The following is a 27,239-nucleotide window of genomic DNA, read 5'->3' as shown; positions in this document are numbered from 1 at the left end:
TCTTAGCACAATATTTTTTCTCCTGGTACAATCCATCACATTTCCTTACCCCAGTCTGTTCCATCTCCTGAACTTCTCGATTCCCCATCACCTTCATCTGAGGTAACCAAAAAGTCAAACTCTTTCAAAGCTTCTTCTGTATCTCTGTCTTCACTGCTGTCAGATAGCACTCTTTTCCTTACAATCTGAAAGGTCAGGAAGCAGAGGGAAAAAAAGCTGAACTGAGTTACACACACATCTTTATACCAAGCAGTACTGTCTTGTCTTCTACGCAAAATCCTAACAGGAAGTTGAAGAAGAAGCAGAAAAGTATACATTAATAAGCAAATCTGGAATAGCATACAGACTTTGTTCCACTTTGTGTCAAAATTAAATCTGTCTGTAAATCTTTTTTCCTGTGACCACAGATAATCAATCACTTGATAATAAATCTACACTGACCTAGACCACAACTATTTTTTAATACCAGAAAAGTAGAAGCTTTCTCTGAATATAGACTTTAAAAAAAAAAAAAAACAAACAAAAAAAAAAAACAAACCCACCACACAAAACCCACAAAGAAAAACCCCAAAATGCTGCAGAAAGGACTTCAGCAAAACCAAATTCACTCTGCTTCTCTGAAAATAGCCTTTTTAACTCTCACCTCTGAAACCACTCTACATGTGGACCAAAAGACAAGTCTAGCGAAAAAACCCACAACTGACGAGCTAATTTCCTCAGATTTGGCAAAAATCATTTCATCCTGAATACTTCCTCAGATATTACTGTTATTTAAACACAGTACTTCCATGTTTAAACTGCATTTCCCTTTCAAATTCAGAAGCAAATCTGGTAAAAAATTTTACCAAATTTTGGTAAAAAAAAAAAAATTCAAGTTCTAATCAAGGACCTCATTGCATGCTTTTTGCATAAATTTACCTTTCCCTCAATAATCAAAATGGACTAGATGCTCCACAGTTATTTGACTAACAGGTGAGCTGATGCCATGATACATGAAAACTGGAGCATAAATTTTTACTTCTACAGAAAAACAAATACTACATTCATTGCAATATTTTGACTTGGAACCTTGCTAAGGGTCAGTCTGAAAATACTTCAATACATTTGTCAACATCCCATAGTTCACGAGGATGAGTGACTGTTTCATCTAAACACAGTGAACCAATTTCAAAACCTGAAGCAATTCTAAGCTTCAAGCTTTGTTCCTTCAGCAGGCTTACTGAACATACCGTATTACAGATGATTTTACAGAAGAGTCTCAGACTAGCATGAGACTAAAATAAGCCTACATGTAAAAATGGTTCACTGGCCATGGATGACAGGAACAAGTTTACAGAGATCCTCTTTAAAACTGATGGCTTGAACTGAAGTGTTCATTCTTAAAACTGATCATTGAAACAATCATATCCACCATAACTCTTGTCTGCTTTAATTGTTAGGAAACACAACTCTGAATAAATATTTATTTTGAAAAGAAGAGGATAAAATCGAGTACTGGTTTTATGTATCTATTTTACGTGATTGTATGACCAAATCATATAGCAAAGTATAGATCATGAGGGAGTTTCAGGTGTTTGACTGAATAAAGAAACAAAAAAGTTTATTAACCACGTTACAGGTTTTCCAGTTATACTTTTTCTTCCTTCCACAAACTACTTAAAGAGAAATGTGGTATATCAGTTCTGTACCCTAAAAGGATAAATTTCTACAAGTCATTTTAAATATCAATACATTTATATAAATATTCAAGAAACAATACCTTTTTTACATGCAACTTTACAAAGAATACCTTCAAACTGAGCTGAAAATTGTAAAAAAAGGACATTTGGTACCATAAAAATTGTATCCATTATATATCAAAAATACTAGGCAGTATGGAATAGTAGAAAGACAATTTAAAAAATTTTAATCTGTCACTGCAAATATAAAACAATAAAGATGGCAAAGCTTAGCTTGTATGCACAAATTCAGAACTGAATATATAATTCCTCTTAGGTACACATGCTTGGACAGACCATCATAAAAATGCATTAATGATTTGCATGTGTACATACACAGTCATATATTTTGCATATAGGCATCTCATTAATCTCACTTTTTCTGTTCTTCGTAACTTTTTCAATTATTTTTTCCACTCACTGTTGCGGTATCAATGATTGTTTTCTCTCTTCCTTCAATATCTTCTTCATCTTCTTCATCACTAAAGTCTGCAGCTGCATTTTCAAGAAACTTGAAGGTCTCTAGCAGAGAGGCAGAGTCAGTCAATTCAGGTTTCCTAAACAACAACAACAACCACCATCATGAGTCAAAAGAGATCATAACAAAGTCACTTTTGCAATTACCAGCCTGTTCTGTATTATGATGTCCAGCAACACAAGAGGCTAAAATAAGCATGCAGGTAAAATGGACTATTATAAGTGAAAATGTTTGTGGATTAAAAAATTGAACGTTATCTGTAAATCACCTTATTAGAACTAACAACTAACCTTCATCCAGCTGCAAATACCGGGACAGACACTTCAATTTTTTATTTGAAAAGAAGTTTAAAGCAACGTTCATCTGATATGTGCCCAAAAGCAACGGCAATGCTGAAATACCATCACTGAAAGCCCCAGCAACAAGGGCGTGAGTTACAGCTACTAAGTTGGCCTCTCACATGTACATCAGGGTACAGGAAAACTTTGCTGCTGCTGTCTGATGTTCCTCGCCTTGCTGGGAAACATCAAACTCCAGTTTATCATTCATTAACTTTTGAGACATGGTAAATTTGCCACTATAAAACAATATAATGGGAAAATATCATTGATGACTAAATGTTTACGTAGGCGTTAACATTAAACGAATAAGAAAACAGATGAAGTTTGGCTAAAATTACGACTGCATTGGCACAAATTCAGACAGTGTCTCAGAACAGAAGTATAAAGATTGTCATATTAACTGAAGAGGAAGAATCCAAGTAGCAGGACTGCAACCATTACTAAAACTCTGATGAAAGTACAATTAAAGCAGTACTAAAATTAACAACAGGTGCCATATTTTCTATGCAGAAGATGCACTTCCCCATCAATCCCTCAAAGTAGTGGAAAAAAAATTATTCAATTTGAATTGTAATGATTACTCCCAGTAAAACCTTGTAGATTCTTTATATGACTTTACAGCAGTAAAGACAAGCTTTATTGTTTTCTTACCTTTAATCAGTAGTCTGTTTTTCATAGTTCATCACTAAATGCACGTCAGCTTGATATTCACAACGACTGAAACAACAGGAGTCTCTCTCTCCCTTTTCAGAATTGTAGCTCTAAATTGTCTTGTACAGTCACCCTTACTACTAGCAAGTGCCTTGCTAATGCTACATTTTGCTTCTGCTATGACCCATTTCAAAAGGTTCAACCAACTAAAAGCCTATATAGTAATGCCTTTTAAGCTCCCTGCAGTGTAAACACTTGAATATCCATCCATCACCCACTTATTCCAATGTTTCTTCATAGCACTTTTCAAAGGTTTGTTACAGGAAACATCCAAGGGCAAAAGCTCTGATGTGTAATAAGGTGTGATAAGCAGCTCACTTCCTTCTCTATGCACTCTCTGCTCAAGCAGTTCTATGCTTACATGACAACAATCAGGAGTGGCTTCTTCATGTCTGCATCTCACAAAGACAATTCACTTTCTACCCTTTTTTTATTTACTCATTTTTATGGCTAAAAAATACCAATAAAGATTTCACTTGCCATTAGAAATTCCACATACACAGCACCACAAGATAGCATGATGTACAGTATGTTTTCATGGTCACTGGTTTTACTGAGAATATTTCTTCTACTTTCCCATATCTTATCTCACATAAGCACAATCTCAAACATGCTTCCTTCTGGTTCCTGCAGTTATTTTGACCCTCTTGTTTCTATTACAAACCTGAAAGCACTCTGTAATATTTTTCTTTTTCCTTAAGTAATCACTACTTTTGGAGACTATAATATCTCATGAATCTGTAGTAATAATGTACATTTTCACAGAAATCCTATGGTACTGTTACTTTACTGTTTCCAACACACAAATCTTGCTAAGACAAAACTTGTAACGTGCTTCACTTGACTAACCTCTCGATTTTCAGCAGACTTTGTGTGTCCTGGTTGATTTTTAGTGGACTAAATCATCTAACCACAACTGTATTTCTGTATTTCACCATGTAAAAATCTGCAACATAAAAACACCGTGGCTGCTGATCTATATTAGCAACTATAAGATATGCCACAGTTAAAAGCAACGTATGAACTAATACCAAACATAGAATATAAAATTTTAATCAACAGAACTTGTTATTAAGAAACAGATACCCTTCTACAGGTACACATATTTGCAGTAGTTATTACCTAGATTTGGTTCTGAATTCATCTGATCTTAAATCAGGCTCTCACACTGAAGTTCAAAGTGGCCACCAAAAGAAAAGGTTGGTTTTTTTTGTTTTTTTTTTTTTTTTAAAGTAACTGGTCTGAATTCAACTATCATATTCATTAATACATACTTTAGTGGACAGGATATATACATAATTGTATAACCCCATTTACACAGGGGGGGTAAAAGGCATCTCATGCACTGGAAAACACAGTAGTTTATCATGTTTTTCAAAACTCCTACAACTCCTACACAGTACAAAAATGTACAAAGTGAGCATAGTACCACAGAGGATTATTTGTGCTAAAGTACAACTTCCAAGAAAGAATTCATATGAATCAAAAAAAGAAAACAGAAGTGACAGAATATTTAAATTATTTACAGGTTCTACAGGGAAAAGAAGCTTCAAGCTGACAGAAAGGTTAATTTGCTATACTGCACTCCAATACACTTTAGTAGTCAAATTAAAAGTAACTCAATAATTTAGCGATTTTTGATGTAGCTATTTTTCATCTTCTAGCAACACATAAACATAATGTATTTTAGATATTACTGTCAGCATGAACAACTAGGAATACTGTAAAATATACTTAAGAAAATGTCTATCCTTAGCTAATTGATGTTATGTGCTTTGATGGCAATTTGAAGCTTGTTTGTTTCATTATTTTTCATCTGTTCAGTTTGTTTCTCTTACAGGGTTACTCATAAAGCAACATAAAAAAGCAGAAGTGGCAAAAATATACTCAGAGATAGGGTAGTATAATAAATTACTTTAAATTCCATTTTAGAAAAACACTCAACATTTCCAGGGCTTTTGTAGTCTAGAATATGTTTTTAAAAATTAATGAGTGAAAACAGTAGAATGGAGGTCCAAAGGCAGGGACTGATACATGCACTGTTGTATTAGAGGCATGAGTGAGGCAAGATCATGGCAAGGTTCAGGCACTGTGGCAAATAAAGGGAGACCAAAAAAAACCAAAAAGGTCTCAAAAAGGACAATTCCTCTGGACTGTCCTGGATTAAAATATGTGTAAGGGAGAACATAATTTCTGAAGTGCAAGAATTTAGGTGTTGCTTTTTCCTTCTTCCCCAGCTACGCTGTCTAAAGAGAAACTGCTGAAGAATAAGCCAGAAACCCCAGACAGCAGGAGCAGCTACAGAAGCTGCCAAAGCAGAGAGCACAGAGCAATCTGATTTTGGCAGGCCTTCCTCGACCCTGTGCTCCTCAGCTGCTTGTTCTGAATCTCTTTCCCACTCCTCCTTCCTCAGTTGTACTCTGCAACAGCACCTAACCTTGCCTTCTTTCCTTGAGGGTTTCATTCCAGTTGACTTACCACTTCCTAACCAAACCTAAAAACCAAAAGAAATTTAAAAAAAAAAAAAAAAAAAAAAATCATTTAACCAATATAACATCCTCTATTAGATACTGTTAACTTTGTGCATTACATCCCCCTCTCCAGTACTCATCCAATTAGACAGGAAAGTCTTTGGGGCAGAGAGACTACAGGCTACTTGTGTCTGCACATCATTAAGTACAACAGGACCAACTGCTTGTCACAAGCATAACAAGCACACTAAGTAGTGCCAGAAAGTAAAGCATAGCTATACTAGTGCTGCTGGGTTTTCGATCTTACTACTAACGGGTGGGTAGCACGCAGATTTTGAATTACTCTTGACACAGGGAATTTCTGATCCCCAAAGATAAAGCACTTTTTCCTGTTTAAAACACAAAATTTTTGTTACAAATGGGCTAGTAACTGAAGTACTTACCTCCCTTAAAGCGACATAAACCTGAAACCATATAGGTATTTTTCTCCTCAGGAGAAGTTGACAGAATTTTCTGCATCTGTAACTGCCCTGAAAATCTCATCCCAACCACTATTTTACAGGCTTTTCAATTATTCAGATGTCTTAACCCTTTGGACCCTTTAAAAATAAAAACAAAAATAATCTCTTCCCATGAAAGCTAAGAAATACGATCATGGATATTCCACATGTACTATTTAAAGCCAGCATGGCTCTCACTGGGTCTTAGTGGGCCATACAGCCAACGCTTCATTTTCTGCCCTACAGTGACAGGGCTCAAGGCAAATGTTTTGTGTAAAAATCCAGTTCTCCCTGACATTGAAATACTAGCAGCTTTACAAAATGTATAATATTCAATTGGCTCTCAACAGGTAATATTCAAGCTCTTAACATAAATCCTGTTTCTTACTGAGTGAAAAGTTGAAACCATAGCCTATAGGAAAGGTGAAATTGTTATGTGGAAACTAAAACAGCACATTGATGATACCTTTCCTGCTCCCACCATGATCCAGAATGTTTCACACTGCAAAGTCAAGTTTAACTTAGACTAAAGCCACATTACAGACATGTAGTTTCTTTGTAACCAACACATTCGATATTTCTATCATTACCTTCTCCTTTGTTGCTAATAACTCTTGAGAGTCTGCGGTCGTGTCCAGGGAGACTCTCAAACTTCTCCCATGAACTGTCCAACCACAAAGCCAGTAACTGCCTCAGCCCTACTCAATCCCCCGAAGGAAAAAAGTAGAGGGTTTTTTTGCTTGTTTCTTTTATCCAAGACATACACAAGTTATCTTAAATAAAACCACATTTTATTGATAAATTCAGAAGCAGGAAGAAATACCACAGTGAAGTTAAATAAACACAAGTTCAGTTTAGGCTGAGAAATGTTTCTGGGGGCCTGTACAGGAAAAAGCCTGTTGTGACCCAGCATTCAAAGAGCTATTCTAGCATTCTCTTTCTTGAGCCATTTTCTTTGGCTCAGTTTCCTCCTACTATCAAAATGTATTACTGCAAGGTCATAAGTTTCATTAATTCCCCATAGAATTTAGCTATTTCATGTTTTAACACAGTCTTTTCAATGTGGCTAGTTCAGTTCTTTTGAACTGGATGCAGTAAATAAATGCATGCAAATGCAAATGTTTTCCTTTCTATGAAGACAGTCTTTAAGAACAGTTTGTTAAATCTTCAATACTGTGAAAAATCTTTCATAATGCAGCACAGAAAATATCAAACTAATAATTTATAAAACTATGCAACACATACAATAATCAAAATTTACACACAAGGAACATGGGGCAGGCTAGACAGTCTGTCACAACCTTTGAAACCTCTTATGAATTCACACCACACAATGCAAGAACCAGTGCAAAGCATACTACAACTGGTAAGCAACACTTACAAAATGGTTTGGATGTAAATTGGAATCATGAAGGAATGCCATTTAAAAAGGAAAGGCCACCTCTCTTGTCAAATCTAGTCAGGTAACTATATCACATAAACAAGCTTTTTAAAGAATAAAAAATAAATTCAGTGTTTGAAGAACCGAAGTAACTATGAGAAGTTATTTCTCCATTCACCTACCCTCTCTTTACTTCTCTCTCTCCCACTGCACAACTTGTCTTTTTCTCCCCATTCCTTCTGTACCATGAGTCTTATGTGACACTTCCAAGGAGCATCCCTCAAAACCTTAAGCCATAGATCTGTGCCAATGAAATGAAACAGGTGGTCCATTGGTACTACTTTCTTCACACAAAATCCCATTATTTTTTTTTTTTCTGCTTTAATGTATATATTGAAAGTATCCAGGTCTGGCCTAAATCAGGTATCTGTGAAATGCCTGCTAGGTCACTGCAAGATGGAGGCAGAGACAAACAGGAAAAAGGTAGAAAAAAACCCACCACCAGTAAAGGGAATAAGGCAAACAGATTTTGGACCTTTTTTTTCATTTTGCAATCGAATATTTTAGTCTCAGATACTATTTTGGAAATCTTTTTTTCATGGCAGATGTTATCTCAGGTTGTTAAATTCAGAGATACTTTCCCAAATAAACCATTTTATAAGCTAGTCAACACACAACATTCATCAGCCAGTATGCAGCATTTTCATTACATGGGTCAGTGTTAAGAGTATTTAGAGATGCAAAAGAGTTATTCAAGGCCTTCTGGTACAGAAAAACGTTTATTCACTGAAGTGTCAGTTGGAATGATTTGTTGTACATCAGAAAGATACAGTCTTCAAAATGTTTCATTTTAATCTTTGAAAGGTCTTTGGATTTGCTCTCAAATGTTGAGGTTTGATACCTTTTTGCTGATGTAAAGTACAGACAGTGGAAGCCATATGCAGTTCAACGGGAAAAAAAAAAGGGCAGTAGATCAGTTTTAGAGAAACACTGATATTCAGGATCATTTTTCTTTACAAAGTTTCTATTGGCTATTTAAACATAGTTCTAATGATCAAACCCTTAAGCAAGAACTCAGACAATTTATCTATATTGTTTTTATATATACACACATCCATATATATATGTGTGTATATACATGCATATGCCTGGTATACCCTCATTCCTTTCCAGTTCTATTCCTTTATCATATTTGCTTCCACTTGCATCAAATGGTAGTCAAATATATACCTTCAAGAAGGTAAACTAATTTGACTGTTGAGGTTTCGAACAGTAAGATAAAGCTGTTAAAAAGATGAGGTAATAAGTGAAATGAAGATACTTAAATACTCTCATGTTTTCAAGGCTACAAGTGACATTTGCAGGCAGCTTTTACTTCTCTTTCAGTTTGTTGGAGGAAAGCACCCATTCCTCTCACTGCAGGTGTTAAGAATTGCAACCATTATTATAAAGTTATTATTTTAGTATCTATTTTTGAGTCCAGTCATGCCAAGTGGTACTTATCTTTTGTAATGCAAGTGAGCTGATTGAAGAAACTGAAAACAGATTTCCTTTTAAATTCCATGAAATAAGTGGAAACAGGACTACAACTATCTCAGGTTATCATATTAACATTTCATTTATGGAATCAAAATCTTGCAAGGTGCATTCAAAATCCGCATGGTGTCTTGACTGCTAAAGTTTTCAAGAGGATCTGTACATTAGCAAATAAACAGGCAATGTAAGAATACAGGTTTGGCCACAGACATAGTAGCTAGTTACACCTAAAGACTGAGGCTATTTCACCTATTAGTAAAAAGAGAAACTGATTTGGCTTTAGAAGACTTTCAGACAACAGTAGTTTGTTCATCATTATACCAAAAGAAGAAAAAACGAAGAGGTGGGGGTAGTTCTCTGACGTAACTGCAACCCTGTAAGATACACAAAATTAAGCTGAGAGGTATGAGGGACCAGTTGGCAAATTTCTAAAATAACTTGAGCCTAGCAGAATTTAAGTTACATATTGCCTCCTGCAAATAAATATTATTGTCTTAAGTATTTGCACTACAGTAACTACTGTACACTTCTACATATCGAAGTAAACAGTATCAACTTCACAATAATCACCCCAAACTTTCTCATCTGCCTTTCCCATAAAAAGGCTTGACTTACAGTCAATATCACAGCACTGAGTATCTGAACACCAGCTGTTCAAATAAGTATAACTGGTAAAACAGACAAGATGCAACTGGTATAACAGAGAAGTTCTGGTTTAACAGGCAACTTGTTAAAGATGTAGGGAGCTGAGCAGAGGAGGAATATCCTCCTTACCCACCACAAAGTATAGACTTCATACATCCCTGGGGTCAGAAGACAAATGCCAGGGCTTACCCTTACAACAATAAAGGAATTTTTTTAAAAAATTAGTAATAGAAAAAGATACATGGGTGTCTGCTATTGTCCAACATACAGTTAGAGGTAGATCAGCAGTATTGCTGAAGAAGGCTGAGTAGCAGCTACAAGCACTACAGACAAATTAATGGGCATACACAAAAAACGTGCTAAAATCAGACAGTGTTGAGAAGTACAGTCAGCTCGTCTGTTCTTTTACCAGAATTTCTCTTGGTACCAATTTGTTTTCTTCTCCATCACTTTCCTTTTACTGAGGAAGTATTGGTTGATTACCAATAAATGACAGCCAAAATACATAGGAAGTTTTGTTTCCTGTTTCCATTACCCCCTCTCTCCTCACAAAGAGGTAACTATATGGCAGTATAAAAGCATCAAATACCATTTCTTTACTTTCTTTGGGATTTATCATGAGTGTTCAGTTGTACAGAAGACAGTTTAGCCAATCTGTTCTTTCTGCAATTTACATTGCTATATGGAGAAATCTTTAAAGAAATTTAAAGCTAATGTGCCTTCCATTTTCCTGTTCCTGAAAGGCATCATTGGATCCATTTTCGTTCTGTTTTACACTGTGCTGTTTTCCCCTCTACTGTACATTATCTTCATCACATTCACCCACATTCTTTCCAAACTCCTATTGATTTGTCTTTATTGTTTCTAACCCACAAGCTTTCTCTTTATTCAATCCCCATGCTCTGCTTCTCACATTTTTCCTTCCATGTAAACATTTTTTGAAAAAATCAGACTTAAAATCCGCAGTCTCGGCTGGGTCCACATTATGCAGTTTTTCCAAGATCAAACAAATCAAATGCTGTATGAGCTCCATCTTCTCACTTTAACAGAGATATTCCTTGTTAGACTAGATTCACTTCCATGCATTACATGTTGTCCAGCACTCCGCTCTTCAAATGTAACTACATCTGCAAGTTGACCGCTAGCCTCAAACATGCTAGCAGATATTTTACATCACTGTTCATTCAACATTTTTAACCACAAAACTTGCCAAGCTGCATTGGCTTGAGCACTTCACAGGCTTCCGTGGTGATAGCAAAGCTTCCTCCTACAAGGAGTTTCACTGTATCCGTACAGCCACAGCGTGCCTTCCATCTGCATTTTAGTTTGCAACTGTCCCAATGTCTGGTGGTCCTGGCAAACACACACACCCACAAGTCTTTAAGCTTCCTGGGACTGCACTAAGGTTTTGGTTGGTTTCTTGTTCTTTCAATCTCTCACCGTGACTTTCCTCCTCTACCACTACCAAAGTGCAGGCACTTGTTTATCACACTCCTTCCAACCATACGAGCTCGCTGTGGCCCCAGTCCTCTTCTCACTTGACATGCATGCTAGGAATAACAAGAGGCTGCTAAAAGAACTGCCAATCTTTTCACCTACCCAGTAAGCAGTCTAGCACTGATGAGACTGCTTCGAAGAGTGCTCCTACTTCTATTGTAAGCCAGAATTTAGCTGAGTCACCTAAATTTTAACCAGTTCTGCCAACCAGGTAGAAAAGCATTGAATTAAGTTTTCAAACACTCAGTAAGAATTCCAATTGGGATCAGGAGCAAGATCTATGTGACTTTAGTCTTAGTCGTCTATTCAATGCTAATACCCTTCAAAAATAAGTTGTTCTATACATGCTTAAGTAATGTCGACAGTAGATAAGGCAGGGAACAGGTAAGTCTGAGCTAATCAAGAGCAACATCTCATCTCATTTCTGATTTCCCATCTGCCTTAAAGCTGCACTTTGAAATCTTAGAGGCAAGCAATGATGCATTTGGGAGGAGGTGAACAGTGCCACATGCCACAGACACAGTAAGGTGTAACATTTTACAGTATCTAGTAGCACAAGATGAAAGAGCTGTTAAATAACAGGCAGTTGCTGCCAGGAAGAAAGCCACAGAATGCTTCCTGCATGGAAAATTGAAAGAAATAGTCTGAAAGCATACTCGAAATACCCAGAAAAATCACAGCATTGAAAGCTAGTCCTGTACTCAGATTGATCAAGGAATTTTAATAAAATCCCAACTTTTTCCTCTCAGTGAGGGAGATCTCAGAGGACATCTACAAACTCAAAATCACCCATAAAGACTGATGTGACAGTGTTGAACAAGATCCCTGGAAAATCATTTCACTGTAAAAAACCCTAGAGTTACTTCTTGCACATCATGTATCAAAATGCTCCCCTAAGCTTTCTAATACAGTCTGCCATCTTATGCATCACAAGCGAGATGAAAACAGCATCTCCAAGTGTGAAGCCTGAGCAGCCTTGCAGAGCCGCAGTGGAAGGGAACTCATTTTTCTCCATCAGTGAATATCTTCAGCCATAGGGTAGCCTACAAAGTGTTTAACTTAATACCAGATCTAACCAGAAAGCAAGTAGATAGGAAATAAATAGAAATGTATCCAAAACCACTGTCCAGCCATTTCATCCACTGAATAACTACTTTATAAATATATCTGTTTCAAAACTGAACACTTTTAAAATGTAAGAGGAGCTTTATTTGCCCACTTGCCCAGACACCTTAATCAGAAATTGAACTAAATTGTTACTGTTAATCTATCAAGTATTACTTGTTCTTCAAAAACAAAGCTGCTGTACATAAATGACATGACTTGTCAACTGTGTAGCAGCACAATATATTTTAGTAGCTTGCGGGTTTTCTCATATGTTCAAATTTTCCACCTCACAGCATTATATTTAATTACGTAACAATAAACTTCCACCCTTATGTAACCTGTTGGCCTGAAGTTGCTGCAGCTATCTGCTGCATATAATGAAATTTTACAAATGCATTTTAAAAGACAGATTGTGTCATATAACAGTACTAAATGTTAGGAAAAAAAGGTCTTGATTTTTGCCATATCAGTACAGAAAAGGGAAAAAGAGGGAGAATCTGTGAGGAAAGCTGTGCTTGCTGATGCAGCACAAACTACTGGGAACAGCTATCTCATGTATTGTTCAGACAAAGAATTCTGCACCATTTTCATTATTTTTCAAGTTTTGCAACTACAATATCTTAAATAAGAACAAGCAGATTGTCTTCCTGAAGCCTCCACAGTTAAGTTTCAGTTTTAACTTTTTTTTTTTTTTTTAAACTCTGCATGGAAAAGAGAAGAAAATGGAAAAAAGCTTCTTACGTTTTTATGTTTGCAATATTATTTAAAAGCAAAAGTAAGCACAACAAGCTTTTACTCTCTTTGATTGACTTTTCATAGTATTGGAAATATTGAAAGACAGAAATTAATACCTTACATTTCAGTCACATTTACGTACGTATATCCATTAGTGGAAAATCAAAAACTTAGAGGACTCAGAATGTAGCAAGTGAATTTGTGCTTCAGATACAGTCATAAAAATCCTATATCTCATACAGATTATCATGTCATAGTCAGCAGAAGAGCAAAGCCTGTAATCAATACAGCAAAGTTTCCAGCAATACAAATAAACCGTTAACTTGAAACAACACTGACCTCTAACCACTTAGCAATCATATCTCAAAGAGGCTTGATTTGACTTTGTGCTGCCATCCAACTGAAAAAAAACTTACGGTGCTTTTGAGCTGTGAATCTTAAGGATTACTTCCATATGTATAGCTTAATGTAATAAAATTAGTCAGAATAGCTCTAAACTCCAACTAGGGAAATAAATCCTGAAATGCTCAGTAAACAGCAATTTTTTCTACACCATTAAGTGCATTTATGCAGAAAGATAAAAGTCATCTTGATGCTTACCCAATCATTGCGTTTTCTTTAATCTGGCCCTCTGTGCCATTTACCATTGGCTCCTGATTTCTGTTTTCCTTCTCTGAAGCATCACTTGAGAGGCCCAATAAAGCTCGTACTCGTTTTGACTTCACATCCAATATCGTGTCGGTGTAGCCCACTTCTTGTAGATACCTGTAGGAACAGAACTCATGCTAATCTTCCATGCACATCTCACTTACTCAAAACAGCAAATGAAAACCTCTCCCTAAACTCATCTTCAACCCCTTAGCTTAGCAAAGTATGGTGCTGTGCTAATGAAACATGGTTATAAATCATCCTGTACCAGCTGCAGACGGATCGCCTCTTGCAGTACCAGCCTCTTTAGTCACTGAGGAAAAAAAAAAAATAATCAAAGAGCCTAGCAGTCCGAGGTTATACAATACGTTATTCATTCATTTACTAAAATGGATGGAAAAGCACTTTCAATTAAAATATTTTCAACTGACTTATAAAAATCACCACAGTTGCACGTACAACATGGCCATTTTACTCTTCAACACATGGAAACTACACATGAAGCCTTACAAGAACTGTCAGATATGTTCCTTATGTAAGCATTATTAGAAGCTAGAAAACAGAGGGAATAAAAACAAATTCTGTAGCTGTAGCTACTAGCAAGAGTTGTTATTTATAACACAATAGGTTTGATAAAATCTTTGTCTTGCCTTTTTCTTATTCTGCAACGGATCTGCAAAAATATTAATTTGTCTTGTACATACGGGCTGGGCAGCAAGAATCCTGGACTAGCTTGTATGAAAACCTCAGGGTCTAAATTTGGAACTTTCATCAATATGCCATATTGCCTTTGGTGGAAACAGGGAAAATAATGATTTTAAAAGTGCCATTAACTCCATATTCTAGAGGAAAAGAGAGAGACCAACTTTTGACATGTACTTTTCCTGAAAGAACATTCTCCTCCAATTATTTAACAACATCCTCCACATAACCACATTAAGAGAGAAATACTGATCTTTGGCTATATAAAAATCAAACAAGTCACCTATGCAAAACAGGGTCTGTCAGTGATACACACTCTCTATTCAGCACTGTGTAACTTATGAATTGCATTGAGAATGAATGACTTGCCTTCAGAAATCACTGATCCAAGTCAAGAGCACTTTATGTACATTTATTCAACATACATGCAAAAATTTGAGCTCTTGCAAAAGAAAAGTATGCACAAGCCATCCAACAGACAAATTTAACTTCTGCATAATTTCTTGAAAAAAAGTCTTTCAATATAAGCTCCAGACTGTCCTTACTGTCTCTCTCCCCTCTCATTTAATCCTTTACAACACCAAAAAAAAATTAGAAAGCAAGTTTTGCTAGTTGATTAGAAGACCTTAGAATCTAACTATCAGCATAGGGAATGAGGCAAATGCATGAAAAAACAGAGAGACACGTTGATGTCAGGTCTTTAAGAGATCTCCTCAGTTTAAGCCAAGGGTTGCAACCAAGGCAAAAAAACAACAACACATAAAAATGTGACCAAATACCTTGGAAATTAATTAACTCATTATGACCACAATTCAAAAACTAATTTAAATTAACAGCTCATCTCAATGAAGCAAATGTCTGAGAATTAGAAAATTTCTGGTCTAACCTTCTGGATATTAGTATTTTCTGCACCTCGAGCAGGCCAAAATAAAAGTTATCCCTCTCCGACACCAGTTATTTTTATTTTACATAGCTCTTAACAGAATTATTTGCATATGCTGTTAATTGTAAAAAGAACTGCAAAATTTCATGACCCACTGTTCTCCCAAGCAGTTTGTTTTATTATATTCAGTGCAAAAAGCAAAGGATATTAGGTGTTTGTGATTTGACAAGGCTTCTCATCTGAAGTTCTGAAATATTAAAATTTTTCAAAAACCTAGGAAAAGTAGGGCAGAAGCTGAATAAACTTCAACACACAGACTAACTTTTCTTGAAAGGAAATCAAGCAGAGAAAAATCAAATACCACCACCATCACATTTCATTACCAGATTCTTTCCCTTTCATTCGTTATTTGAGTCCTTTTTTCAACACTTACTGTCTTAGCAGCTGTCGTCCTTGTTTCCATATTAGCTGACTGTTCTGTTGTGGCTGAATCTCTGTCTCATTCCCTTCATCTGTAAAAGATTATTTAATTATGAACATTTTTTTCCTTGTCCTAATTTTTAAAAATATGCCCATCCACTTGAAAAGACAAATGTGATTTGTCTTAAAATGATTAGGAATCGTTTAATAACAAAATAAAAATTTCAAAGTCCCAATAATCGATCGAGAGAGGAAAAAAATGCATATAACTGTAGTACTACATACACATAAATATTGTGAGGTACATCCTACTGTATGAGAGTAAGTTTCAGTAGTCATCGGTGCTTTCCCTTCTGTCTCACATCCAAAAGCTGCATCTTACTCCTTTTTCTTTAAGGGTACATGATTATATAGACAATCTGGAGTTCCCTTTTTGCAATAACCTTCCAATATAACTGCTGCTCATAATTCAAGTTTCAATGCAAACATCTCTAACTGCTAACACTATCAAATGCAACTGCAGCATGATATCTATTCACAACTTACTGTCCAACAAATTTCCTTAGTATTTGACCATTCAATATAAAACCAACTGACCTACTCACATCAACTTTAAATTCATCCATATTTGTATTAGTTTTGTGGAAGGAAAAAAAAGTCAACAACAGGGGTTGTTTATTTTTTTAATCTGAAAATATGTTGAAAAATTTTCACCACATTTTCCACAACCATAAATTTGTATTCAAACAGTGCTACTCCAGGAAAATTCACAAAAAAGTTATGTGGCTGTTCTGGTGAGAAACCTATCTGAATGCTGGCAACCAAGAGCTACACATTTATTCCATATACAGCTTCATACTACATGATGGTGGGTTTTTCTCCACCTCCTCTACGAGATACATAAGCATAAGCTTCCCAGGATAAAAGATGTTGGTTTATTATTTATGAAAGCCTCTACAGAACTTGAAAGCCTTGTGGTCCAAGCACTGAAGGATGAACAATCTTCTTGTGTAAACGAAAATTAAGAACCAGAAAAATCTGTGGTATAATCCTATGAGTACCTTGTGATGTGGGAAAGCTATTGTCTTTACTGGGAAGTTATTTACCTTCAAACAACTGAATTAACACCATACACAAAAAAACCCACCACCCACCCAAAGAAGCTGCCAAAGACTAATCACAATCCACATGCAAGGAGAGCCATATGAATTTTACCCATCTCAAATTCACAGATCCATTTAATAGCAACCACGGGAAATAATCAATTGCACAATGATTTTCTGACAACAACTGAACACAGCTGGACTCAGTGCACAGCTACCATGCTCAGTCTATAAGAATTAAAACATGACTGAGATAAATCTGTCTGAAAATTCCTTTTGAAAGCAAAAAACCTTCTCCCAAAGGCACTATTAAGTATATCTACAAGCAAGTATTCTTTTTTGCTTAGGCTCCTCAAAACCGATGACCACTAGCAGTAACAGCAGTTTACAGATGAGAACGAAGGGACTTGCATTATGAGCAAAAAATATTAGAAGATATCACAGTTAAAAAGCACCCCACAAAGAAACAAACACACACAAACAAAAGTCATCCCTTTATCAGAAGACTGAACTTTCGTCTAAACTGTATTACTGATTCCAAGAGATCATAAAGAAAACAAACAACAAGGACCCATTTGGAAGAACTACTAGAAACATTTTCATGTTTTTTCCTGACTGGGCAGGAAAAACATGGGGTGGGGGGAAAGACACGGACATACAAGTAAGTATCTAATCAAAGAGAACTCCAAAGGAACACAATCACAAAGTTTCTATTTTAAGTCTGTATCTTCAATCAGCCCAGATTTGACATAAAACAAAAGTGTACACTTCTGACAGCTACATATATAAAGTGCAATGCAATAAATCAGGATAATGGAATTTTAACAAAGATAATTCCACTAACATTCACTTTACAGAAGTAATGCACTCGCTACAGCTCTGCTGGGCAAGACAGGCCTTTCACTACATTCCGCAGCTAGAAAGTAGAGCAACATGCTGTAGCTGCATCCTGAGAAATTACAAAAGAGGATGTCCAGGATCTTGGTATGATCAGGACAAAGTTTTCTAGTGGTCCAGATACAGTTTGGGGTCTTTCATTTCATAACACCAAATTAAACTATTTATTCAGTTAAGGAAATAACTGTAATAATCACGTAAAATAAAATTTCTCAAAAATTCATTGTATCTTGAACAAGAAAAGCCTTGTGTGAAGTTTCACCAGCTGGTGTGGGGTTGGATTTTTTTATTTGGTTGGTTTTTTTGAATGACCTTCTGAATCCAGTGAGGTAAGAATCAACCATGACAGCAAACCAGACCATCCCTTCCACAAGCCAAGTGACAGAGCTGAGGTCTGCAGACTTTCTATATTCTTCATTTATGTACAGGTGGTTCTAGTTTCATTGCTGTAGTAGGAGCATCAGGGTACTGAGATACAAAAATCATCAACTATTACTTCTCCTTTTCAAGGACTTGACCTATAATCAGATTTCTGTACCCCTTCTGCTTGTTTTGTTTTTTGGTTTTTTTTTTTGTTTGTTTTTTTTTTATGAGGAAAGGATAGAGAGGGGGAGAGAGAGAGATGCAATGAAGTAATTTAAATTCTTAATTCCTCAAATTCAGTGCTTAAAACTATTTGCGTGAAGTAGGAGATGCAACCTCTAGAAAAACAAATCAGCTTCCCAGAGACCAAGGTGAAAAACTGTCCTCTCACAGCATAGCACTAAAGATAGTTGTATGCATTTCCAATCAATGCTCATTGGAATTTCATAAATAATTTTCCCACTCTCAAACTCTCACTTATGTCTAATATGCCCTTTCATTATTTTTCTCCTGGAATAGCATTAAGGTAACTGAACAAACAAATTATGTACTATACTTTTCATGTCCTTTCCCATGAACTTTTTATTCAGAAGAATTATTCAAAGATAAAAGGAATCTGTAACTATACATCTAGTATCTCCCTGTTACAAAACATCCATATACATTACTATGGAAGAGAAAAATTATTCTCTCCAGTAGTAGTTTGCCGGTTTGGTTTTTTTTAAATCTAAAGTCCTTTGACTTACTAATAGACTCTTTCAGAGCATTAGCATATATTTTTAATTTTGCAAGTGTAAAATATAGTCTTTATTAATTACCTCTATTCCCACTGCTTCCATTAAGTGGCTTATTTTATCAATGCTATCATTGCAGCATTTGCACAAACCACAGTAAAGCTCTTATGCCAGTAATGAACTCATTCTTAATAAATTCTTACCAGAATCATAGTTTGGAGGCTTCATATCTCCCTGATTCAATTCTGTGCCATATTTTAATTTGTGATATTTAGCCCTGAAAGAAAAAAAAAAAGAAAAAAAAAAAAAAGGAAAAAAGAAACTATTAGCACATTTAAAGGGTGTCTCTAAACACATAAATGTCACCTGCCTTCACTTGAAAAGGCCACTCCGTTCTTCTAGGCTAGGAACAAAACAAAACCAAAACAAATAATTTCAGCAGGACTTCAGATATGTAATTTTCCGTAATTATTTTTTCCAAGATTGACATGTAATTGCAAAGTGAATACCGATGAAACACAGGGATCGGTAGACTGCAGATTTTACAAAATGTTTTTGCTACAGAAAAAGTTCCTTCCCTAGGGACATGGGCTACTCTCTGCTTCCCTTCTCATCCTCCCTTTTTTTTTTTCAGCCATCACTATGAAACATTTTTACTGTCCATGTCAATTCAGTGCCATCTACTTCAGTATTTCATATTTTCACCTCCATTAAGTAAGTCTTAGTTTTATTCTTCTAAATGCTGTGCTTCCCAACAGCAGCAGGCCCTCGGTTAGGACTATTCTAAATGAGATTTAGGACTGACAGCAGCCCATCTATATCAGTTTCTCTTGAAGCTGCTAGATCTGCCACTTAAAGTTTGAAAATGGAGACTTCTCTTCCAAAAATATTTAGCCTACAGAAGGGCCTATTGTAATAAACCCCACAAAGCATGTTATACAATGACAGTAACAGTAGCTAGAAGAAAAAGGGAAATGCTTTTTAATTTTAAAAGCTTCATCCTACAGAGTCAGTGTCTACAGACTTTCAAACACACCAAATAATGCCACAGTGGTACAGCATTACAAATGCACATAAAAGTTATTAAAGATTCATTAGTCTTATAGTAACAGAAAAAGCGAGGCAAAGAGAGCCTTAGCCAGTTTCACAACGTTACCCCCTTCTCTTGCACTCACTGTACCTTTCAGCTCAAGGATTATTTTCTGCCAAACATGAAAACTCAGATGACTCAAAAAAATCTGATTCCCTGTAAAGTATTGTAGACATTCATAACAGGGTAGAAAAGCAGCACTCATATGGGTCCCTACCCTGAATGAAAGGCAGGGAAGAATTCTGGCAATGCTGGGCATGCAGCCTGGTAGTAGTGGGACAACCAGCTAGCACACAGACACACACAGCTCCAATGCAAATACACCCAGCTAGGTGTAAGGCAGCAAGATACTGGCGACAAAAGACAACAGTGACAACAACAAAACAACAAAAAACCCAGACCAACCAAAAAAAAAAAAAAAAACTCCTCATACACCAACATGAAAACAGGCTTCATTAGCTACACTACTCACAAGGGAACTCTTCCACTTAAAATTTGTTTTTATAAAGATTAATGGGTGTGACGCTCTATAATTGTATGAAGCAAGTCTCACTAAACTCGAATGACTGTATCAAGAATCACTGTAGATAATGTTTTCAAGTTACCTGCACCTCTTGATTGCTTCTCAGACATCTTCATCACATTAGTTTCCTTTTGCCTTTCCCTATTTCATAGAGAAAACTCATTACTTCTAACAAAACAGTGCTGAGGGAAGTAATGCTTGGACTAGTATTGACAGTAGTAGTTTCCTATTAATCCAGCTGCATTTTAATTACAATAAGATCTAATTCTGGATGAGAAGGGTAAATGCAGAGTGAAGAAATACCTCTTAGGCATAGTAACAGAGACAGATGAAGGAACTGACTTCTTCCTCAAGATCTAGAGCACTAAGCTGTAACTCAGCTGTGTAGCAACCAGCAAGGGAAGAAGAAAGGATTCGCTTGAAATGTATTAACAGCAGTAAGTAAAGGATGAACATTTTGGTCGGTACAGAAGAGAATAAGCAAGAATAGAACAAAATTCTGAAAGCTCAATCAAAATATTTATCTTTCCTTTTCCAGCTATGTTTCTTACATCTCCCTGGCAGAGAGAGGCTACTCCAGTAAAACGACTGCATTTAGTTATTGTTAAATATTGGTGCCATGTATACTTTTCTCCCCCCACCATCACTAATAAAAAGTAATGACTAATCAAGAACTAAGAAATCCTCTCCTCTGTCACTAGCCTAACCTCACCAACTTTAAACCCTACACTTTGTCAAAAGCCTCAAGTTTTTATGCAGTCATCAAGTGACCCTAATGTTTAATCCATTTTGATTTGACTTATCAGAAGTGAGCAAATATTAATACTTTAATCTGGATAGTGACCTATACTGTGCTCTATTCAACTCCTGCAAGCAATTTCAGAGAGCAGTTAAGCTTTGTGGGATGAAGCATTTGCCTTTAACTCATGGGTCTTATATAAAGTCCCATTACTCTCTATGCATTCACTAATTTTCTTAAAGTTTTGTTAATAATTTTCACCCTAAGAACCAAAGTAAAATGTTTGATAGGTTAACTGAAATGATCATTCCTTGTACTTTTCCTGTTCCTCAGATCTCTCACCTGTTCTCCAAAATAAATTTTTCAAAAATTCAGCCTGCATTATTTTAAACTTCTGAGCCTATTTATTCCAATCTGTTAAATCTGTGTATGCTCTTTTTTAAAATTCCATTCCATCTTTAATATTATTCTTTCTTCTTATTTAAGTTTCCCTCCCCCTCATTAAAGGCATTATAAAAATCAGTTCAGTAAAGTGAGATTATTCATTCTATCCCCATTCTAAACCATTACTAGCAGGTTTTTTAAATTAGTTCCTCCTCATAATGCAACAGTTTTTAAAGCCTTTGTTATTCTTCTTTACTTCAAGGGGACAACCTAGATTACATGGTCTTGTACACCACTGACTCTCAGATTTATTTTAAGGCCAAGCTAGACTAAGATTTAATATTTCAGAAGATTTCACTTTTCATATCACAGGCAGAGACCAGTAGAAATAGAGATACGGCAGAAGAATCATGTCTAAACAAAGAGAAGAAATTTAAGAGTTGAGAATGCCAAAAAGTAATCCTTATTTTTAATACTGCTGGGAAAGTTAACAACAAAAACCCACAGACCTCTGCCTGCATAAAATGACAAAAAACCCAATGCCAAACTCAAATCTGAAATAATTAGAATCAATTAGTATGAACTCAGGTATCTGAGTAAAACACCAGTTAGATATAAAACAGAAACGAGTATCATGTCAGATTACTTGACCCTGTGAACTCACCGTCAGCTACGGTCAGCTTCTGAAGTACAGAGAAATACTTTAAAAAACACATTAATACAGATAGCTAACGGTCCATCAAGGAAATATTTTCTACACTTCTTCAGGCAGCTAGTATGAGATTTATTATTAGAAACTTTCTTCTGGTACAGCTGAAAATGTCACAGTCATGAAAGAAAAACAACCTCCTTCTTTCTAAAGCACACTAAGGAAAGGGTTGAACACAATGATTCAGACTCCAAGACTATAAGGGAGAGTCTTCACCACTCAGTTACCCGTTACAATCAAAAGCAAGGAAACTTCTCACAAGAGAAACTTTAATTCATTTCTATACAAATTCTGAATATAGTTTATTCTACTAGCATGTTTATATTTAATCTATTTCTACAATAACAGAATATCTCCTGCCCACCTGTCATGCTTAATTTCTCCGCTTTTTCAGAAATCACATAGTAAAATTGTTAACAGCTTTAAACTGGCCCTCTGCAGTTCACACTGAACTCCACACATCACAGCAGTGAGATACTATTATCACAAAAAAGAGCAAATGTATTTTTTCTGTAAATAAGTATAAAGAGAAGTCAAAGTTTCTCCAACCTTTGTATCATCTGGTCAAAAACAAGGACAGTGTTTTTGGGGCAGAAGTAGGAGGGAAACAAATAACAAAGATGACCCTTTATTATCTGAAACTTGTTCAACCTGGACAATTTACCTACCCTTTCCAAAAATTATATCTGAATTATTAACAGTATGCAGAGACCAAAAAATTACTTGAAAACAACTAGCCAAAGGATACAACTTTATAGAAGATATTTTCCATCTGAAAACTAGCCTTTCAAGAAGAAAGCTATTTTGGGGCTGTGAAACTATGTTACCAGGTAGATGCCCTTACTCAGATAAGCATGAATATTACCCCTGCTCTGGCTTTTGCCCTTCATTACACAATTCTCCTTTTTGATTAGCAGTATTTTCTTTAAATTATGCGTCTTCTATGCAAACAGTGCTTGGAGACATTCAACATGGCTGCCACAACTCTTCAAGAGTTGCTAAGGAAAAAGCTAAAAGCTTTCATCCTTCTAAATTTCCTAAGACTGAGAGCAGTGAAATTATCTAAATACTTCACACAGAAACAAGTTTGATTCCAATCAAAAAAGGCCACTATTTCTTGGAAATATCTGTCGCCAGACCTGAAGCATCTGATCCAGCTGTACTGAGGGAGCCTGCCAAAACATCCGTAGAAGATCTAGGAGCCACTGCCAAACCAAGAGACATAAACAAAAATGACTGCCAGGAACAGCACGGCAAGATACTCTACCCAGGGGAGAAGGCGCCAGCCTTATGATGATCAGACAAATCACTGCAGAAAACAACATAAAATTAAATCAAGTGTTTCTAGAGACATGGCTCAGGAGTCCAGTTCTTTGGTTGAAATATGTTAAGACAGGAAATGAGCTAGACTAGAGGAAATAGGACATGTACTTGAGCAAAACAGTACTATATTTCAGCTAGCTCCTGAAAATCCAGAGGCAACAATACAATATACTGGTGATGGAGAAAGTATTGATAAAGTAATAAAAAGTAACCTTCAACTGTGAGCAGCCTCACACTGCAATCTACTGGATGTTGGCAAAACTACATCAAAACTGCTGTTGCACAAATGATTAATGTTTAACTATTACCTACCTCCTTCTAAGCTCTTTGCTATTTAGTGTATTACGACTCTTCAGCAGAAATAACTGGGCTTATACATGCAACAAAAAAGGTAATCTTACAGTTACTAACATAAACATCAAACATTAAATTCATCGAAAACCCATGACAATCCATAAGTAAATCTCATTTTCTACCTTACTGACTAGAATATTATGTAAGTTCTATGAAATACAGAACAACTACAGTGTTTCCAAAGTTGTTTATTTATAGCAAACTTTGAAAACATTTGGTTGATAAAAGAAATGCTGAACACTGACTGTACAGAACAGCAGCTCATAAAAGCACGTATCCGAGAAAACCAACGTCACTCATTTCTTGCTCATGGTTTCCTGAGATTGTTACAAACGTGGACTACTCCAGGCTACAATTTCATATTCTGTCCCGTTACTCATTTCATCTAGCTAAGAAAGTTCTCTTATGCTGCAAGGCCAGGGCAGAAATTAAGGAACACAGGAATGCTTCCCTGCCCCCTCGTGCCTGCATCAGCCCTCCCCCAACTTGACAAGAAAGGTTTTCCTCCTACCTTGTAGGATCTCATTTTCCAGCTCTGAGATCCCAGTGGAAAAAGCCAGCATCCCAGCTGATTACTGACTGACCTGGCCAATGGCTGATTTAGGAAAATGCTGGGAAAGAGAGCAGTGCTTCCAAGCTCGGTATGTTGCCATTCTTTTAAGTATCAAGCAAGAACACTGGCTGAGAGACATTTCTAGCAGAAATACAAGACTGTTTCTTCAGCAACTGGCTAATAATGCTGCTGTTTAACACTACAAACTCTTATAAATAGCTGTCTGCAGCACACACCATTCACAAGCCTCACATTTACTGTGCACACTCATACTGGAAGTGTCAAACTGATCAGATCAGCTGACTGTAGCCTACTGACCTGGGTAACTGAGGCTAATACCATAAACTGCAGAAAAAAATACAACAGAAGGTAAGAGATACCTATGTAAAAACTGATAATAAGAAACCACCTGGTGTTTTTTCCTAATCCTGACAATGACTGCAGCATTGGGATTTAAAATGTCTCAATTTAGGTGGATTTTACTGAATGCAAGTGGGGGGCGTTTTCACTATCCATACATAAGTTTGATTTTATTTTATTTTTTTTCCTTACAAAGCTTCTCTGATAACACATGGAAAAGTATTTGCATAGCCTGATATTTTTAGATAAATTGCTAATTTATCTGAGTTATGAACATGAAGTATTGGAGATAACCCCTAAGTAATCAGGAATAGCTTCCTCAGTTTTGAAATACAATAAATCTTACTGAATTTATATACCTTCAAGCATATCTTTAACTGCACACGAATGTACTCCATAGCTTCTGTCTTTTTAAAGTGACTCAAGTTTTCACAATCATGCCTCAAATGTAAGCCTTTCCACGGCTATAAACCACAACCTCCCTTACACATACATTCGATATTTTCCTGTGCTATTTGATGTAAGATCAGTACCATGACAAGGCCTGGGCAAAAAGGTTATCTACCTTACACATTCCTCTGAGAACTCCCCAAAGAGGAAGCAAATTCGCTGGAGGGAGACCTGAGGCTACTGTGGGGCAGGAGACTGGCTGCAGCTCCATGCTAGTGGATGAATTGGTTGATACCAAAAAGAGCCAAACTGGATGGTGCAAGGCATGTCTCACGTCCTAAAGCAGCCCATGTAAGATGAGCAAATCTAAACGCAGTACAGCGATGTACAACTATTAGTGTCCATTTTAAATAATCTAGCAGCAATTGCCTATTCCTCATTTGCATATGTGCATATTTCTAATCTTATTTCTACAAACTATTTTAAAGAGATTTTATTAATATTTTATTAAAGAGAAGTAGGAATTGTCTGATAGGAAAATGGTATGCAAGAAACGATCATTTTGCAGTAGCACCATAAATATATTCTTCGGTCAAGAATTTTAAAACACATTTTACTAATAAAAAAAAATTTGAAACTAAACTTGGACTAAAATAAATCAGTTGAACAGAAAGACTTCTGGGAACATGATAAAAACCCAATTTGTTTACCTCAACGACTAGAATAACAGGAAAGTATATGTAAGAATAAAATGCTAAGGTGGACTGGGGTCTTCCGAAATCACTGTGAACAAAGAAACAGACATCTGATTAACTGGTAAACATGAACATTCTTTCACTCCTCACACAATTAGCCTCCAGAAGATATTCCTGTAGAGTCTATCATACTGAAAAGACTAAAAACTTAGCAAGATTAAAAACTAGTAATTACTAGACTGAAGACCATTATTCAAGATATCAGTTGTCAGAGATTATTAAACAAAGCTAGTACTTTGAACAAAAAGAAAATACACTGTAATTTTGGGGTATAATCTATACAGTTAGGTAGAACTTTACCAAGGAAAAAGTATTCATAATCGACCAACCATGGGTTTTACTTGCATGTTTATGGAGACATACTATGTTAGCTCTTGTTTTTACATAATGCAGATGTTTAGACTACTAGGTTTACTTAGTATAATATTTGTCAGCTTGAGAGCTGAATACATACAGGAGAAATTTTGTCAAATACAAAGACAAAAGAAAATATGTCTTCAGAATTTCTCCGTTGTGTACTCATCACTAAAACAGCGTACCTTTCCTGTTTAAGTGCATATTCCAGCATTTTGATTCTTCGCACCAGATCCTTCTTCAGATTTTCCTGTCCCTTCCTTTCACCTTGTAGAAAGGCAATCTGAGCCTGCAAAAGGAAGCGTTCAATTTAGTATCTGCATCCTCAAAACCATTCAGCATACCTCTTAAGTGTGTGTCTCCTACAAGCTATCTTAAAAATTATTTGTACAGTTCAAAAGAAACTGGCTTATTGTGTTTCACAAACATTAAACGCTTAGACTAAACACTTCATAGATAAGTGTTCTAAACTACACACTCATTACAGATTAAAAAAAAAAAAAAGGCAAACAAAAAAAAACCCCAACATATGAAATAAAGCAATTTTAGTTTGTTTGACAGGGTTTATTTCCTCTTTTGGCTAAACATTCCATAAAGGATAAGAAATAGATAAAATAAGCACAGAAAAAGCCTGCAGCAGATAGAAGCATTTAGCAATAAGAAGCAGGAAATGATAAAGTATTTCTGCTCACTAACTGAAGTAGTATATAATTAGTGTACTGTTCTATAGATATATGTTAGATACATGATACTAGTCAAAGAACTGAAGTACAGCATGTTCAGCCGAAAGAAAAATAAAACCCTGTTTGTAATACAATGCCAAGTGTTCATTATA

The 27,239-nt window shown here is 36.0% G+C and overlaps 1 protein-coding gene across 4 annotated transcripts in view; it reads right to left on the bottom strand.

Moving 5' to 3' along the window:
• STRN (striatin) overlaps positions 1 to 27,239 on the bottom strand; it is a 70,339-nt gene that overhangs the window by 30,023 nt on the left and 13,077 nt on the right. For all 4 annotated transcript variants that reach the window (XM_033011027.2, XM_033011026.2, XM_033011028.2 and 1 more), the window contains exons 2-7: positions 26,590 to 26,693; positions 19,074 to 19,147; positions 15,787 to 15,865; positions 13,721 to 13,885; positions 2,140 to 2,275; positions 50 to 185 (exon numbers count right to left, since the gene is read on the bottom strand). In XM_033011027.2, coding sequence (XP_032866918.2) covers positions 50 to 185; positions 2,140 to 2,275; positions 13,721 to 13,885; positions 15,787 to 15,865; positions 19,074 to 19,147; positions 26,590 to 26,693 — 694 coding nt within the window. The remainder of the gene's footprint in view (positions 1 to 49; positions 186 to 2,139; positions 2,276 to 13,720; positions 13,886 to 15,786; positions 15,866 to 19,073; positions 19,148 to 26,589; positions 26,694 to 27,239) is intronic.

The sequence above is a fragment of the Tyto alba genome, unplaced genomic scaffold, assembly GCF_018691265.1.
Source record: "Tyto alba isolate M040663 unplaced genomic scaffold, T.alba_DEE_v4.0 Super-Scaffold_16, whole genome shotgun sequence".
NCBI lineage: Eukaryota > Metazoa > Chordata > Aves > Strigiformes > Tytonidae > Tyto > Tyto alba.
The sequence above is the reverse complement of the archived record's forward strand: the minus strand, read 5'-3'. Positions and strand labels throughout refer to the sequence as shown.